The sequence below is a fragment of the Phyllopteryx taeniolatus genome, chromosome 14 (genome assembly GCF_024500385.1).
Source record: "Phyllopteryx taeniolatus isolate TA_2022b chromosome 14, UOR_Ptae_1.2, whole genome shotgun sequence".
In the NCBI taxonomy this organism is placed as follows: Eukaryota; Metazoa; Chordata; class Actinopteri; order Syngnathiformes; family Syngnathidae; genus Phyllopteryx; species Phyllopteryx taeniolatus.
This window is the reverse complement of record NC_084515.1, coordinates 5,595,942-5,613,709: the sequence shown is the minus strand read 5'-3', so window position 1 is coordinate 5,613,709 and position 17,768 is coordinate 5,595,942. Positions and strand designations below refer to the sequence as shown.

The following is a 17,768-nucleotide window of genomic DNA, read 5'->3' as shown; positions in this document are numbered from 1 at the left end:
TTAGTCCAACCTCCGGCCACGGGCAATTTATTTTCCGCACTTTTTTTCCCCAAAACTCCAAACGACTCGTTTTTTTTTTTGCTCAGTTTGACACATCTAACCTCTCACAATGAGCTTCAACAAAGGTCCCGCTTACGGTTTAACCGCGGAAGTCAGAAACAAGGTACGTAATGTTAGTTTTTTGTTTGGTTTTTATTGCAAAAAAAAAAAGCTAAAACTGTCAGCGTAAGTTAGTTTAAAGTTTTTGCGCTTCTTCTAGTCGCTGTTGCGTTTTTCTCTGTAGCGAATCTGCGGATCCTCCATTTTGATGCGCCTCTTTAGTTGAGGTGGATGGCGTTTTAAAAGGTTTTAGAAAATAAAAATGTAACTTCCTCAAATGGATGCGCGAGAATGTAGCATAAAATGCGTTGATCAGTTTGATTATTGCCGTAATCATAAAAGTAGTATTCGTTAAGAATTTTTATTTTTGTCAATATTTTTTTTTTTTTATATAAAGTATCGCAGTCGTGTGTCTACAAAGTATACTCTGGGCGTTGTCCTTCTGGCAAAGAAGTGTCGTTGTGGCATATTTAAAATCACTTTCGAGCATTTTCTATCCTGTCTGCAAGTTTGCACGTCCGCATTGTGACCCACATTAGCGCATAATGCAATTCGGCCATTAGACCTGGCCAATCATCCTCATTGTACTCCTCCAAATTGATATCTTAATGCAAAATTCTACCGCTTTCTGTGTCAAAGTCGCGCTCTGAACCTTTGTTGCTGAAGTCCGTCCTTTACGACTCCCCCCGCCCCCCCCCTTTTTTCAAGTTTTATTTTTTTATTTTTATTTTTTTGCTATGCCAATGCATTTCAATGAGGGCCCCGTGTGGAATGTTGTCTCCTAAATGACCTTGCTTGTGGAAACTTCTGGAGAGAAGTGGTGTGTTTGTGTGGGGAAAGTGTGCAAGTCTCCCCCTGAGCATCCGGATCCACTTAACATACCACAGCATATGGCGGAGATAATATTTCTTTACTGCAATAAGTTCTTCCAGCATAGTTCTGTTTACTTTACTGTACGGCATTGAAATACTAACACTATACTCTTGTGATTATTATAGATGGATTGAAACATATAAATAGTCGAGTAGATTGATGAGTACAGCAGTAGATACAATTGATACAGTATATACGATGAATTTATTTAGTAGCTACAATAGATACAATAGCTGGATAGACCCATAGCTCGATAGATTGATTTTTAAACTCATTCTAAATGTATTTGAGCACAAAAAAACATTGCAAGCATAAAAAATACTTTACATATAGTAGTCACAGTGTTAGATATGTGTCTTTAAGAGGCGGAGCCGGGTGGGGTGACATCTGCATGTGAGTGTCCTGGTGTACGCTGTGTAGGGTTGGGAATCGAGAACCGATTGGAACCGGGACTAATGGTCCGGTTCTCCCGGAACCGTTCAAATTTAAAAATTTCGGCTCCTTGTTTCGAGATCCAGTCCTCCAGCCGCGAAGAAGAAGTGGCGAAAAGCAACAAAGAAGCGGGGTAAACCAATGAAGAAGAACGGGCACAATGGCGTGCTTGTACCCAACGGCAGTGGCGGCGAACAAAAGTGTGTCTTAATTTTGTTAAAATGAATGACCAGTTGCCTCAGTGCAACACTTGGAATAAGATTATATTGTGCAAAGGAGTTATTCCCGATGTGCAGCGTCTTCAGTGAAGTCAACTCTCAGTCAACTGTGTGAGTGAAACAATAAAATACGTCTATGCCAATATTGAGACAGCTAACAAGGTAAACGGTTGCTTGCGTTTTTGCTCTGATGGTTTTTAGCATTTATTTTAGTCTTCAAACCAACGTAAGCGGCGATGACAAAAAAACAAAAACAAAAAAAAAACGCTTAACATTGGGCTAAAACTGCACCGTCAACTGCAAAATTGACATAAAAGTCTCACAGTATCACAAACACTAACCTTGTGGCTCATCGGTGGGTAGGGAAAGGAATCAGCATTTTGGAGCATTTGGTTACATCCATTAAAAAAATCACCAGTGTGTGACGTTACATTTTGTGCCAAAATGCTGAGTTCTGGTGCGTACCCTTTAAAATAAAAGGCTACAATCTTAAAACAAGAAGTCAAGTTAAAACTTGCACATATAAACCATTTGATGTGTTGAAACAGAAGACAGGGGCATCATTGTGAAAAGTTATTTTAAATCATAAATAAAAATTACTATTTTAACAATGCTGTCAGTGAAGTCAACTGGGTGAGTGAAACAATAAAATAAAACTGTTAAAATAACTATTTTAACAATGCTATATTTAACTTTTAGCTGAAACATTAATTAATGAATATTAAGTCAATTGGGTTGGTTCCACACACATTGCCTTTTAGTTCATAGGTTTGATATTGGTACTGGTTATAAAGAACGTCGAGTCAAATGTTCATTTTAGTCTATGCTGTGGGCTGCTGAGAAAATGGATGTTCATAATTTGGACCCCCTTTATTTACACCGTGCAAACCTGTTTGACCCAGCCCCCTAAAAGAATCTGAATCGAGAATTGTTTGGAACCGGAATCAAACTAAGGAACCGGAATCGGAACCGAAATCGCTCTGATTCAAATGATGCCCAACCCTAATTTCTGTGGCTGACAGCACCTGGTGTGTGAGTGTGCGCATTGCATTTGTGTGTTTTACTACACTCCTTGAACTCACCATCACCTGCTTATAGATTGATCGATAGACAAGAGATAGACAGTAGATACTTTATTCAACCAAAAGGTAAATTCACTTACACCACCCATGTGCATTTGTGCTTGTTTATATAGGAGAAAATGAAACTTGTCTCCTCCCCAAATATGCACAGACACAAAGACATTTTAAAACTACATGCAACCTGAAGGGTGGAGGCCTGTAGATGCTGACTTTGGTATTTCCTGCCATCAATGACGTAGCAGTTGCGCTGTAAAATGCCAGGAATTCAACTCCTCTGTACTCCCTCTCTGTTTTGTTTTTGTTTTGTTAAAGCCACTCTTGACAAGTTTCCAATGGCATCAAAATGCTATTAGGAGCCACGTTGAGCCACACCACTGCGGGTCGCATTCCTCGCATTCAACGTGTCTCTGGAAATCACGTCTGTGAGGCTCCTTGAGGGCAATTCAAATTTCTTTCATGGGGATTACTGAATGAAGAGAATGTAATTCAGGCATTCCTGAACCGTCTCCTCTGGAAGGTAAACGCTGGCAAAATTTGTGCGTCTGTGGTTATTTTATGTCTCACACTTATGTCTCCTTTTGGACTCTGGGGGAAATTGACAGCTTGTTTTTATCCTTCACTATAGATGTGGGGGTGGGAAGAAGAGAAGGATACCTGTTCTACTTTTCTAATGCTGCGTTTGAATGGCTCCCTTCAGAGTTGACTCAACACGTCCTTGAAGCCTGAAAAGCTTTTAACTTGCTAGAAAAACACAACCTTGTGCACACTGCCCTCCTTCCTTTACTTTGGGGAGAGTTTAGCTGTTTAGTAAACAGGATATCCTTTCTTGTGTGTGTGTGTGTGGGGGGGTGTGTGTGTTCAGTCATAGTCACCTTTTTATTTTTGAGTGTAAAAAGAGACAAAAAGCACTGTGTAGACATACTGTAGCTCAGGAAAATAGAAATGGAGGTGGTGAATGTGGACCACGATATGCAGTCATAATAAACCTAACAAACAAGATATGTTGTTATCACGCTTTTAGTCCGTCAAATGCGTCTTTATGACTTGGCCTTGTCTTCGCAAATCAACTTGGTGAAGACGACTATTTTTAAATTGGGGCTGTGGGGGGGAAATCACTTCCCAAGGAATTCTAATGACCTTCCGACCCGTCTTCCTGAACAGATTGCACTGAAATACGACCTCCAGAAGGAGGAGGAGTTGAGGATCTGGATCGAGGACCTGACCGGCGCCTCCATTGGCCCTGACTTCCACAATGGCCTCAAAAATGGAGTCATCCTGTGCCAGTAAGTAGAGATGACAAAACCTCCCTTGTCATCGTCCTTTGAGACGCTTTAAATATTTTTTTCTCTCTCTTAGGCTTGTCAACAAACTCCGGCCAGGTTCTGTGAAAACGATCAACCATTCGTCACTCAACTGGCACCAGGTGAGTGGGATGATGATGCATTGTCACATTAATGAGGGTGTGGTGATGTTAATTGGGTAATCACATTGATTGCGTCCTCTTGTGATACTTGGAAATAGCAACGAGCAACTTTGTACTAGGTACTCCTTGGTTTGTGGGGAAAGAAAAGTGAATTCATAGTCTGTTTGTATTTTTAATGTGTGTGTGTGTGTGTGTGTGGGTGTGGGGTTTGCTAAGAGAGAATTGGTAAGTGAACCCAAAAAGAGGTTAAATAATAATAATCAAATAATTCCACTTACAAATTATTTCAATTATTATTTTTACAAATGATATCTACAATGTCACAAACACGATTTAGTTGGCTACATTTACACAGTTAACATCGTGCTTCCGTCGTAAGCTTTTCTTGTGAAAGACAAAGCACACGACATCCAGTAGTGGATTGTAACTGACTGAGTGATAGACAATGTAACTTTCTTAAATTAACATGTAAATCACTCTACTAGTGCATTCTTGTGCAAGAAGTAAGAAGGCACTTACAGTGTACTTGTACAGTATGTCCGCACACACCTACTGTGACGTCACTGGCACTAACAATCTGCACGCATGTGAACTGGACTGTTCCAATATACAATTGAACAGAAATTTAATAAACCTAGATTACACAACACGACTGCTGAGAGGTCAGTGGGCTCCCTTTTTTTAAACTTCATAACCCTAGGCACTAATCTTCATTTGGTTCATTGCAATTTTAGTTAGAGAACTTGACCAACTTCATCACGGCGATCAAAGCGTATGGCCTGAAGCCCCATGACACCTTTGAGGCCAACGATGTGTTTGAGAACGGCAACAAGACGCAGCTACAGACCACGCTGCTGGCGCTGGCGAGCATGGTAAGTGATGTGCTGTTGTCTGGTGACATTGTGAAATGCTGTGTCACTGCCACATGTTGTAGGGCATGTATGAATGTTCTGTCATCCCGAACAGCTCCATGAAATACAGAGGCTGTGTTTGGAATCATTCATTCTCTATGTTCTAATCCAGACCTGGGCAGTTTAAGGCCTGCGGGCCACATCCGGCCCGCCTTATGTCCCTCAGAATACATTCGAACAAGTATTTATTTGTATTTATTGTACACTCAATACAAATTACTTTTATTTTGAAAAGCCAGATGTGCCATGTGCTCACTGCAGGCGGTAACAAGTGATGCTGCTAACACTTGTATGCAGGCTATCCCATTAATAATGTCAGCTCGCGTTCAAAAAAAGAAAAGTTGATGCTGAAATCCGCGTTTTCAAGAAGACGTGGGCTGCTTAATATTTATTTACTGAAGTCCAAGGTAAAGCTGTGCGGTTAGTTTGTGGCACATGTAATTGTGTTCAAGGACTATAATCTGAATTGCCACTATGTCACCAAACACAAGGACAAATACAAGAATTGGATTGACTCAGCGTGTGGCCAAAGGAGTCAAAGGCTTTGCTAGCCAAGCTGCAAACAAGGCAAGGACTTTTCAAAAAACTTTTCACATCCAGAGAAGCAGCTGTCAAGACAAGTTGCTGGGACGTCATATCTCACAGAATCACCCAAAAAAAGTAAATAATTTTTTTGACAGAGAGTTTGCGGGAAATGTTGAGTTTAGTCATTCAGCCAGATTTGAAGTCAGTTGTTCAAGCCCACGACAGACTGGATTTTTCTCACTGAATGATGAGAAAATGACCTTAAAACCACTTACTGTATTTTTGCACATCTGATTTTTCTTACTAAATATTGTGAACAAGTTTTGGAAATGTTTTCTGAAAACTTTAAAACATATTGCTTTTTTTGTATAATTGATCACTTATCTTTCATTTACTGCAAAACACCTCAGTATTTATGAAGATGAACAAGTTAGAAATAGAGTGAAACTGATGCAACGGTTGTTGTTGTTTTGAACTGCATATTACTTATTGTATTATTTCCCTCTTTCGTCTAAACCATAATTCAAATATTCATAGAATATCCTGATTCTTCTCTTTAGCAGTAGCAGGTAATGAGGAAAAAAGTTCAAATTTTTTTTGGTCCGGGGCTCCATTACAGTTCAGATTTTGCATGTGGCCCCCAGTTGAAAATAATTACCCAGGTCTGTTCTAATTACTATCTGAAGATTTTTATATAGTAGACTATCCAGTTCACTAAAAATCCCTATAGAGTGATTAGAGTGTAGAGAATAATTCCAACTCATTCCCTACTCCATAGATGTCAAACTCAAGGCCCGGGGGGAAGGTGCGGCCCGCCACATCATTTTATGTGGCCCGCGAAAGCAAATCATACTCATCAACTTCTGTGATTTATTTATTTATTTTTTGTGCTAAAATCTGTACCCAAATTCCGAATTGTCATAATAATAAACAATAATGTTGAGATACTGCATTTTTCTGTTACCAAACCTTTCATCTACATTAACTTAAACAATACATGAACAAACTATTATCCTTGTCTTCTGACTAGTTATCCCTCAAATTGTTGTGTAATGGTAATAATATGCTTTGGTGATGATTATACATTTATATGGTTTCACTGTTCTAACGGCCCTCTTAAGGTAAATCATAACTACAATGTGGCCCGAGACAAAAACGTTTGACAGCCATGCCCTACACCCTAATCACTACTGTATATATGGATTTTTATACAGTGGACTATATAGTTCACTCATCAGTCAAATGAAAAATAGCTTTTGAGCATTACTCAAGCACCCTGTAAATTACAGCATTGCTGTCGCATGATTACAATTTACTGGATCAACATCAGTTGGTGAACCCTCTCTTAATAAATATTGAAAAAATTGATAAATTATATGACATTAAACCCCAGTTATCGGTTGGGATATGTTCCAGATGCACCCGCAATAGGGGAAAAGCCGCAATATAGAGAGACTATATAGTTTTTTGTTTTTTTGTTTTGTTATAGTTATCCCTCCAGGCACACTTTAAACACATTGAAACTTATGAATGAAACACTTATTAAACCACACTTTTTGAAGTATTCCTTTGTACTCATGCTCCCGCTCGCAGTTATCCCAATAAGAGGCAAAGCATGCTTGCGTCAAGCTGTTTGTCTTTTATTAAATTAAAGTTCCCAATTAAAGTTCACTGTAAAACTGACTCATAAAACAAGAGGATTAAACAACCCCCAATTCCAGTGAAGTTTGGATGTTGTGTAAAAAGGAAATAAAAACAGAATACAAAGATTAGAAAATCCTTTTCAATCTATATTCAATTGAATACACTACAAAGACAAGATATTTCACATTCAAACTGATAGGCTTTTTTCTTTCAAATACCCATTTTGAATTTAATGCCTGCAACACATTCTAAAAAAAGCTGGGACAGGGGCATGTTTACCACTTTGTAACATCACCTTTGCTTTGAACAACACTCATTTGAGAACTAAGGACACTAACTGTTGAAGCTTTGTAGGTGGAATTCTCTACCATTCTTGCTTGATGATAGCTCTCGCTGCTCCCCTCATCAGTCTGCCATTTCTTTCCTTTGAATTTTCTGTATTGGCACAATGCATCATGGTATATATTGCTTTTCTTGAGAAAATCGGTTGGTCACTACTTTTCAAGATGTATTGTGGGATATATTGATGGTAGTATAAAGGGGATAACCTACGTATACTCAGTACACCTTGAAACAGCAATACAAAATGGAAAGTGATTGCAAAAATTGCCAGAGTGATAGCTTGCAGAGTGATGCACTGAAACCTTGGACTCTTTGTGCAGGCCAAGACCAATGGCTCCCAGTCGCGGGTCGACATTGGCGTAAAATATGCAGACAAGCAGAAGAGGACATTTGATGAGGAGAAGATGAGGGCTGGACAGTGTGTTATTGGCCTCCAGGTACACATCACTCAGTAACTCATCATATTGTCTGTTATTTTTGCCCTCCTCTCAAGTTTTTATTTTTCTGCATTTTTCCCACTTTAAGTTCACCAAACAAATCTAAATATCAGACACAGATGACCCAAATAATCATAAAATACAGTTTTTAAATGTTTTTTTAAATTTATTAAGGAAACAAATTATTCCAAGCTACCGGCCCCGTGTGACAAAGTAATCCTGACCTCAACCCTGTAGAACACTTTTGGATGAATTAGAGCGCAGCCTAAGAGCCAGGCCTTCTCATCAGAATCATCAGTGTATAACCTCATAAATATGGTGATGGAAAAATGGTCATGAATTCCCATGAACTCACTCCTCAACCTTTGTTTTTGTTTGTTTGAGGTGGTCATCCCAAACAAAGGATCCTGGTAAATTTGTGCATCAGCTAAATCAGTGATTCCCATCCACGTGTGGGAAATTATCCAATTTCACTTTATTGGTCTCAAAAGTATTATTTACTGCACATAATGCATCTTTGTTCATCTATCAATGCCTGTGAAGTATAGTGACGGGCAGAACAATTAAATTAAGTTCCATGAGATGGCAGAAGGTACAATTAACCTGTGTATCGACCTGTTGCTATTCATATAACAGAATACTAGCTTTGTTTTCAACTAAACGGGCCCACATTTCCCACTAAGGACCTATGTGAGTAAATTGAGATGAGATCACCATTATTTTAGTATATATACTTTTAGAACACTATTTTGTGGCGTGCAATGAGATTTTTCTAATGTAAATTATGTGCCTTGGTTCATTAAAGGTTTGGAAACACTGATCTAGATCATTCTAATAAATTCAGGACATTGTATATACCTGTATTGAGTGTATTAATCATTTTGAACATGAAAATTAAAATGTACTATATATTTTCAAATCAAGGCGGCACGGGGGGGGGATGATTGGTTAGCGCATCTGCCTCACAGTTCTGAGGACCGGGGTTCAAATCCCGGCCCTGACTGTGTGGAGTTTGCATGTTCTCCCCGTGCCTGCGTGGGTTTTCACCGGGTACTCCGGTTTCCTTCCACATCCCAAAAACATGCAGGGTAGGTTAATTGAAGACTCTAAATTGCCCGTATGTATGAATGTGAGTGCGAATGGTTGTTTGTTTATGTGCCCTGTGATTGGCTGGCGACCAGTTCGGGGTGTACCCAGCCTCTCGCCCGGAGATAGCTGGGTTAGGCTCCAGCACGCCCGCGACCCGTGTGAGGAGAAGCTGAACGGAAGCTGAAAGAATGATTACAAAGATTAATTGACACTGTCAGCCACCATCAACATATTCATTGTTGTAGAACTGTACTGTATCACCCTGAGAGCTGGCTGTTTTTTACTCATGTAATTACTTGGTCTAACCAAAACGTTAGAAAAGAGCTATTGTATAATAACACAGTTCTACATCACTTTAAACTACAACCATAATAATGCACACAATACTAAATAATTCAAGTATCATTTAATGTGAATTTAAGTGGAAGTCCTTATGTTATATTCACTGAGATGGAAAAACTTGTCATATTATCACATGGGTGGGTAAAAATAACAACTGCACTATGTCAAGGCTGTAAAATGTTCCCTGTGGAATATGGTGTATATGTGGCTACATGGGTGAAACTGTTGTGAACGCACAGTTTGTCATGATCTCATGTCACCACATACTTGTCTGTCAAAGCTGCTCATTGTTCTGCTTCTTAAGTCTCTCTGTTGGTGTTATTGTTGCTATGGTCACAAAGAAACATGAGATGAAGAAGGACTCTCTGAATTTGATGTGTTGTGATCTCTGACATTTTTACAGGGGGGAATGCCTTCCAGGGGGTGTTTATACACTGTAAATTCGTGTTTCCAAACCTTTGATTCATGTCACGTATTTTACATGAGAAAAATCTCACGGCATACCAAACTAATGTCACAAAAAGTACAGACCGTAATATATTGAGCTAATGATGAGGTGGTTGTGTAAGAGCATTTGTTCTTCCTGTCACTGGCCTACCTAGATGAACAAAGATAATATTGTAGTAAGTAAATATTCTTATTTATCTCCTGGAAGACTGGCATAGAACCAAGAATGACCTGAGATTTGTGTTTTGTGTTTTTTTTTTTTTTTGTGTTTGGCCTTTTTAGATGGGGACCAACAAGTGTGCCAGCCAGGCAGGTATGAATGCGTATGGCACCAGGAGGCATTTGTATGACCCCAAAAGTCAAATGCTGGCACCCATGGACAACTCCACCATCAGTCTGCAAATGGGTACCAACAAGGGGGCAAGCCAGGTACATGAAAATACAGAGGCGGGACATGCATTTTATACCTGGGCCTTCGGTGGGGACCCTCTTAATACCACCACTATCGCGTTTACAATTATGGAAAACATCAATAGTATACAAAAAACGCAATGTAACGGTACACAACTGTGCCACATAAATCTCGAGCAGTTCACAATCAATCTTTATACCAAACAATTCATTTGATGACTCTTGTGACGCAAAAATCTCTGTCTTGACGATTCGCAGTGATCAATTTTTCCACACTAACTAAGGTTACTGCAGACTCACGCAGCACTCTGTTGGCGCCCTGGTGGCGAACCATGAGGAAAGAGTCAATTAAAGACAGAATGTCCAATGTTGGGATAATTTCGCACTTTACAAGGGAGAAAAAAGTGCAATGTTCAAAGCAGAATTAACTAACATACCACAAAAGCATGTCAACTATCGTGAACACAAGGTATCGATTTTTGCTAATTTAATATAGCCTACTACCTTTACTTGGCTCATATTGTAATGCCCTCTCAAGTGGTAAAGGATTGGCCCACTGCTGGTGCACTTTCATTCATTTTATTGAACAAACTGTAACAAAATAAGTAATGAGCACATTTATACATGAACTGCTATGGGCACAATTGACACTGAAACGTTTAGCTGATGAACTAACGGTTAGCCAGTTAACAGCCAGCTGCTAACCTGAGTTTACAATAGCAAACTTTACACTCATTCGCTGACTCCCGCGTCACTCACAAGGCCAGGTCTGACTCCACCTTTTAAAGCCACTCAGTCACAGATATTGTACAACCCCAATTCCAATGAAGTTCGGCCGTTGTGTTAAACATAAATAAAAACAGAATACAATGATTTGCAAATCATGTTCAACCTATATTTAATTGAATACACTACAAAGACATTTAATGTTCAAACTGATGAACCTTGTTTTTAGCAAATAATCATTAACTTAGAATTTTATGGCTGCAACATGTTCCAAAAAAGACTGAGAAATTTGAGGAATGCTTATCAAACACCTGTTTGGAACATCCCACAAGTGAACAGGCTAATTGGGAACAGGTGGTTGCCATGATTGGGTAAAAAAGGAGCTTCCCTGAATTGCTCAGTCATTCACAAGCAAAGATAGGGCGCAGTTCACCTCCTTGTGAACAAGTATGTGAGAAAGTAGTCGAACAGTTTAAGGACAATGTTCCTCAACGTACAATTGCAAGGAATTTAGGGATTTCATCATCTATGGTCCATAATATCATCGAAAGGTTCAGAGAATCTGGAGAAATCACTGCATGTAAGCGGCAAGGTCGAAAACCAACGTTGAATGCCCGTGACCTTCGATCCCTCAGGTGGCACTGCATCAAAAACCGATATCAATGTGTCAAGGATATCACCACATGGGCTCAGGAACACTTCAGAAAACCAATGTCAGTAAATACAGTTTGGCGCTACATCCATAAGTGCACCTTGAAACTTGACTATGCAAAGCAAAAGCCATTTATCAACAACACCCAGAAACTCCGCCAGCTTCTCTGGGCCTGAGCTCATCTAAGATGGACTGATGCAAAGTGGAAAAGTGGTCTGTGGTCCGACGAGTCCACATTTCAAATTGTTTTTGGAAATTGTGGACGTCGTGTCCTCCGGGCCAAAGAGGAAAAGAACCATCCGGACTGTTATGGACGCAAAGTTCAAAAGCCAGCATCTGTGATGGTATGGGGCTGTGTTGGTGCCAATGGCATGGGTAACTAGAATTCCACCGACAAAGCTTCAACAATTAGTGTCCTCAGTTCCCAAACGTTTATTGAATGTTGTTAAAAGAAAAGGTGATGTAACACAGTGGTAAACATGACCCTGTCCCAGCTTTTTTGGAACATGTTGCAGCCATAAAATTCTAAGTTAAAGATTATTTGCTAAAAACAATAAAGTTGATCAGTTTGAACATTAAATATCTTGTCTTTGTAGTGTATTCAATGAAATATAGGTCGAGCATGATTTGCAAATCATTGTATTCTGTTTTTATTTATCGCAACGTCCCAACTTCATTGGATTTGGGGTTGTCGTTAGGATGGCTGGATTAATAGTATAACAATAGAATTTTGTTTAAAAATGCAAAAATAAATTTAAAAAGTATTCAATATTGGCCACCCTTAATCCACATACACTTACTGGGAGCAGTGCAGCCAAAAGACCGCTACGAAATGAAGATAATGGACTGTTGGGAATAAATTAATACAATTTCCTGGAAGAAAAAAAAAGGCTGTAAATGTAGGTTAGAGTTTCTGATAGTGTTTAATGCAGCAGAGAAGGCTTTGGCGGCACTGAAAAACCACCACTGTGAAGATAGTCCCAATTAGTCATAAAACGAGGATTATAGGGCTGCAAGTGGAAATCCTCCTCAGGCCTGTCATTCCTCTGCCGTGAGCTAACTTGTTGACTCTTGTATAAGGGGATGTGGTGATTTAAAAAAAATAATATTTTTTTTTTTTTTTTATGAAGCACAGACTTGTCATCGGGGAGCAACACCATCAAGGGAATGGAAAAAAAGTACACTGTTGTTCTTGAAAGCTTACTGATGCGTTTCTTTTCAGGCCGGAATGACCGCGCCAGGGACAAGACGCATGATTTACGACCATAAGCTGGGAACGGATAAGTGCGACAACAGCACCATGTCCCTCCAGATGGGCTACAGACAGGGAGCCAATCAGAGTGGCCAGAACTTCGGCTTGGGCCGGCAGATCTACGACGCCAAGTACTGTTCCAAAGGCGGCGAAGTCATGGATGAAACTAATGGAGCAAGCGGAGCCTACATCCCAGACTACCAAGATGAGGGTTACCAGGGTTACCAAGAGGAGGAGCAGGTCTACAGAGAGGACGGGACTGATTATTAAAGGGATGGGAAAGAAGAAAAAGAAATTTGGCAAAGGGGGAAGAGAGATTGTGTAAACCGAGGCATGCCCTGCAAAAAAGAAAAAGGAAAAAAAAAACTTAAGGCAGATGTTTTAGTTTTATATCCAAAGGATGTCACACTGTCTGTGATTTGTCCTTATAGTATTTGATGAAATGTTCTCTTACCCCCGTGTTTGGTACACATATCAAAATGAACTGTATTTGTGTGATTTTTAGTTTAGTGTTTTTTTTTTGTTTTTGTTTTTTGTATCTGGAAAGTGACTACAAAAGCCAAGTCATTTGACTCCTTGTATGTAGTTTTGTATCCCAGGGAGCTTTTTGATGTGCCAAATTTCCTTTTCGTCAGTGTATCATTAACATCTTAGTGACATTTAGGGAGATTTTTAAGGGAACCATATTTTTCTTAGAATTGTGTACTTCAGATTAAAACACCCTTTCATCTATCAAAACTAAATTCCAGGTGTCATTTTAGACAGCAGTTTTGATTTTACATGCAAATGAGGGATTTTGATCAGTTCGTTTTCTTACAGTAGAGTATACATTTCCATTGACTACATATCCAGTCCAACTTGTTTGACAAATGAAGGGGGGTGGGGATTGAATATTACTCAATTTTTTTAACATTCCAAGTATGAATACTGGATATTTTTATATCAAGTGAATCATTCCTTTTACATTTGTTGATGTGAAAACCAATCACTCAATTATTTTTATTTATATGTAGTCGTGAATTGAATTGGGGGGGGGGGGGGGGGGGGGTCCTGGTTTATTTTTTACCATGACTCTTGAATAACATTTACATATAGTACTATGCTCGTTTTGTTTTCCCTTTGGAGTGATCTTTACTGATGGCAAAACAATTTGATCCATAAACTTACCTGCTAGTTTGTCATGTACACATAGAAAAAAAACTATCACCGCTCTTAATTGGATTTTGTTTTGGTTTGTCTGTTTGAGCGAATGAGCATCATCATCCCTGTTGAGTTATGATGCTTTAGTGGTATCTACATGTACAAAATCAATTGGCAAGTGTAGTTTTTGTTGATGCAGTGTAATAAATGTGTATTCATTATCTGGTGTGGTTTGGTGTATTTAGTGATGATAGTCTTTAGTGTACAGTAGTTAAAACTCCTGACTTGTAAAACTAATGCATACTATAGGGGAAGTTACCATATTTGTCAGAGGTGGACACCAAGTCATTTTTGGTTATTGTTTTTGCACGCACTACATTACAGCTATACTGTAAAATGTCTTGACGCATTGCAGAATATAGTTAAAACAAGTGATTTTTAGCCATCACCACTATGGTAATATTGAAATGTCCACCATACGTAAGATGTCATTGTTTTAAGGACTTGAGATTTGGAACCAGGGGGTCACAAATCTCTGATTTTGGACCTTTACCCATTGAAAAGTATTGACTATAATAAAAAAATATAATAGGCAATTTGAATATTACTTAAATACAGGTGTGTGACGTCATCTCATTGTCACAACAGCAATATTGACACATATACACTCGTATTAATAATATAGAATGAACCAACAAAGTACAAACAAATACAAAGCGCATCACTAACGATGAATTAAATTATTTTTTTTTTAATCTAAACAAGAAAAAAGATTAAGATGTTTGCGTGCTGGTATGTGCAAAGTAATACTTATAGTCCACTTATATGAGTAAAATTTGTACAATTAGTGCAAAGTCGGAAGTATAATATTGAAAGTTAAAACGAAAACGCACTTTTTCAGATAAGTGGTTGGGACTGCTGAAACAGCAGCAGTGTTTGTAGAATTTTGTCGCCATCCACCGTTTACTAGAGGAAATTACCACCGGAAAAGACAGCCGGATGGAACTGAAATCGCGCGATATGAGGGCAAACGTGATTTTAAGTATCCCTTTCGCCGCGGAACTCTCGGCAAGATGGTAGGTGCAAACACATCGCTAAGCTTTAAAAAAAACATCTAACTGCATCTGCGCTTCCCCAAAAATGTTCGGGCCAAACGAATGTACCGTTCGGTTATTTGACTCGATAAACGACTCCCCAGTCCTAAATGTTTATTCTAAAAGCAGCTAAATGTGTTTACTGGCTGTAGTTTCGTGACGGGCTGTGCTAGGCTAACTGCGAGCGGTGGTCGCTGTTAACAATTCCGTTCAAGTGTCTGCATTTTGTTTTGATTTGGGGCTATCTATAACATGTCCCCTGATACATTTGTCTTAATATTCAGCTGCTAATTGTAAGTGAATCAATTCTAAATATGTTTTCCCCCCAGGCGGATGCAGAGCTCAAGAAGAAGCGTACCTTCAGGAAGTTCACCTACAGGGGTGTTGATCTGGACCAGCTTCTGGACATGTCCTAGTAAGTTGGGCAGTGCAGGGACTCATCTCCGATACTTGTTCTGGTTGTTGCTATGTATACAATTTAATGGTGCAACTGTGGAGTTTACTCCCTGTTCTGTATGGTGAACCCTGACAAGGGACCGACTGGAATAGCAAAAATAATGTTAACCCTAAATATACACAACACACTTTTATTATGTCAAAACTTGTCTTACATTACACAAAAAAATAAATGGCTTACAGAAGACAAAAAAGATAAACCCAATGTTTAAGGACACTAAAGCATAAGTGCAACTTTCCTATTAGCCATTTTATTTTTGACTTAGTGATACACAAGTACTCATTTTTGTCAATACACATATTGTAAACTATCTTTATTTGAGCCTTCACTGTACTGTGAGCAGTAAATGTTTGCAGATTTATGTAGTCCTCCATGAAAGTAGACTGATGATCTTTGTTTAAGCAAAATAACACATTTGCAAACATCTGTGTTTACTTTGGAAAACAAAGATCAACATTTAGGCCTATTTTCTGACATTTTAGACCTCTACACTAACTTTTGCACTAGTAACACTTTTTCAGTTGGTTGCACCATTTTTTTGTGGCGGTACAGTATGACCATGGCATACCATAGTTGCATATGATGTAAAGATGGACAGTGACTCCAGAAATATTTGCAAAATATGTTACTGTGAACAAGAGGTTTGTCCGCAACAAGCAGTAACAAACAAAACAGGCCAAATTTGAAAAACAAAAGCTTTACTTTTGTTTGATCATTGTTTGACTCAGAGGGGCCAGTTCTTACAATGAAGGGCTCCTTATCCTCTTGTCCTGCAAAAACCACTTCATTTTTAGCATTAACACCATATGATTGACATACATTGAAAAACGATGGCAAGTGTACCACGACCATATAAAAGTAGCGTTTATGATTATTCACACTATTTTAGTAACAAAACAAACCAGTTTATTTTAATGATAGTTTTTTCCCCCTCTACAATTCTCTTTAAAGTAATCTGGGCTTTTTAACTTTGCACATAGAGTATCTTGAGATGTCTATCCTAAAACACGTTTCGACACAGATAGCTAGACAGACAGACACAGATTTGTTAGCTTTGCTAGGTTCATAACAAAGTTATTAACTTTGCAATTGAATCTGTGTGTGAGTGAAATGAAAAGGACAGACAAATTGAGCAGGCAGTCTGCATTTTCTGTACTGTCAATTTGAATTAGTCCTGTTTTTGAATAAACGCATGGAAATTACAGTAAGTGTTTTTGAAAGCAAAGTCATTGATTCATCCAAAAATAATCATTAGTTGACGCCCTAGTTGAGATATTTTACCATTGAAGCTGCTTTGTAGTAACACAAATATCTTGAAGTGACATCACAATCTGATGTTCCCCCACCCCATAGTGAGCAGCTCATGCAGCTGTACTGTGCTCGCCAGAGGAGGAGGCTGAACCGAGGCCTGCGCCGTAAGCAGCAGTCCCTCCTGAAGCGTCTGCGCAAGGCCAAGAAAGAAGCTCCACCCATGGAGAAGCCCGAGGTGGTGAAGACCCATCTGAGGGACATGGTCATCTTGCCCGAGATGGTTGGGTCCATGGTTGGCGTCTACAACGGGAAGACTTTCAACCAGGTTGAAATCAAGGTGAGTTGTTGGAAACCACCATTGGCTAAATATGTATTATTGATTGTATGGTCATTATGTTTAGTTTAATCTAAATCTGTTTTATGCAAAGATGCCATTGTGTGTACACTTGCATTGTCTAATTCTGAATTAGCCAATCACCATATAGTCATAACCGGTACGTTTACATGTGTGTGCTGAAACTTGCACACTGTTACTAATGACTGTTGTCCAATCCTGTCTGGAAAAATAAACATAACTGTTTGTCCTTGATATAAGGAATTTGTCATGTTACTAATAAAGTTCCTTGTTCTCCACAGCCTGAGATGTGTGGTCACTACTTGGGCGAGTTCTCAATCACCTACAAGCCGGTCAAGCACGGTCGCCCCGGTATCGGAGCCACACACTCTTCCCGTTTCATCCCTCTGAAGTAAAATGGCTGTACACTTTGTATAAATAAAATAAAAAATGGGTACTCCATGAAACTTGTCTGCTTTTTTTTTTTTTTAAGTTTCAGATGTTGATTGCCTGCCTCTTTAATCTGTTTTGAGAAATATTTCCCTTTTTAAAAAGGAGGGACAAACAGGATGTTTTGTATCCTGGTG

The 17,768-nt window shown here is 39.1% G+C and overlaps 2 protein-coding genes across 2 annotated transcripts; both read left to right on the top strand.

Moving 5' to 3' along the window:
* cnn2 (calponin 2) lies at window positions 1–14,266 on the top strand. Its single transcript, XM_061796909.1, has 7 exons — window positions 1–163; window positions 3,866–3,987; window positions 4,061–4,127; window positions 4,862–4,999; window positions 7,870–7,986; window positions 10,147–10,293; window positions 12,876–14,266. The coding sequence occupies exons 1-7, from the start codon at window positions 110–112 to the stop codon at window positions 13,173–13,175; spliced, it is 945 nt and encodes a 314-aa protein (XP_061652893.1). The 5' UTR covers window positions 1–109; the 3' UTR covers window positions 13,176–14,266.
* A 711-nt stretch (window positions 14,267–14,977) lies between these two features.
* On the top strand, window positions 14,978–17,648 carry rps15 (ribosomal protein S15). Its single transcript, XM_061796910.1, has 4 exons — window positions 14,978–15,121; window positions 15,469–15,554; window positions 16,950–17,184; window positions 17,484–17,648. Exons 1-4 carry the CDS (start codon window positions 15,119–15,121, stop codon window positions 17,595–17,597), a joined length of 438 nt encoding a protein of 145 aa, XP_061652894.1. The 5' UTR covers window positions 14,978–15,118; the 3' UTR covers window positions 17,598–17,648.
* Window positions 17,649–17,768: the final 120 nt, after the last annotated feature.

What these genes read in the sequence shown, in the direction of transcription:
- cnn2 (XM_061796909.1), top strand. Translation starts at nt 110, where the DNA reads ATGAGCTTCAACAAAGGTCCCGCTTACGGTTTAACCGCGGAAGTCAGA. An exon ending in CCGCGGAAGTCAGAAACAAG is followed by an intron (nt 164 to 3,865) that starts GTACGTAATGTT and finishes CTTCCTGAACAG; the next exon opens with ATTGCACTGAAATACGACCT. An exon ending in TGCTGGCGCTGGCGAGCATG is followed by an intron (nt 5,000 to 7,869) that starts GTAAGTGATGTG and finishes CTCTTTGTGCAG; the next exon opens with GCCAAGACCAATGGCTCCCA.
- rps15 (XM_061796910.1), top strand. An exon ending in CAGCTTCTGGACATGTCCTA is followed by an intron (nt 15,555 to 16,949) that starts GTAAGTTGGGCA and finishes CCCACCCCATAG; the next exon opens with TGAGCAGCTCATGCAGCTGT. An exon ending in TCAACCAGGTTGAAATCAAG is followed by an intron (nt 17,185 to 17,483) that starts GTGAGTTGTTGG and finishes TGTTCTCCACAG; the next exon opens with CCTGAGATGTGTGGTCACTA.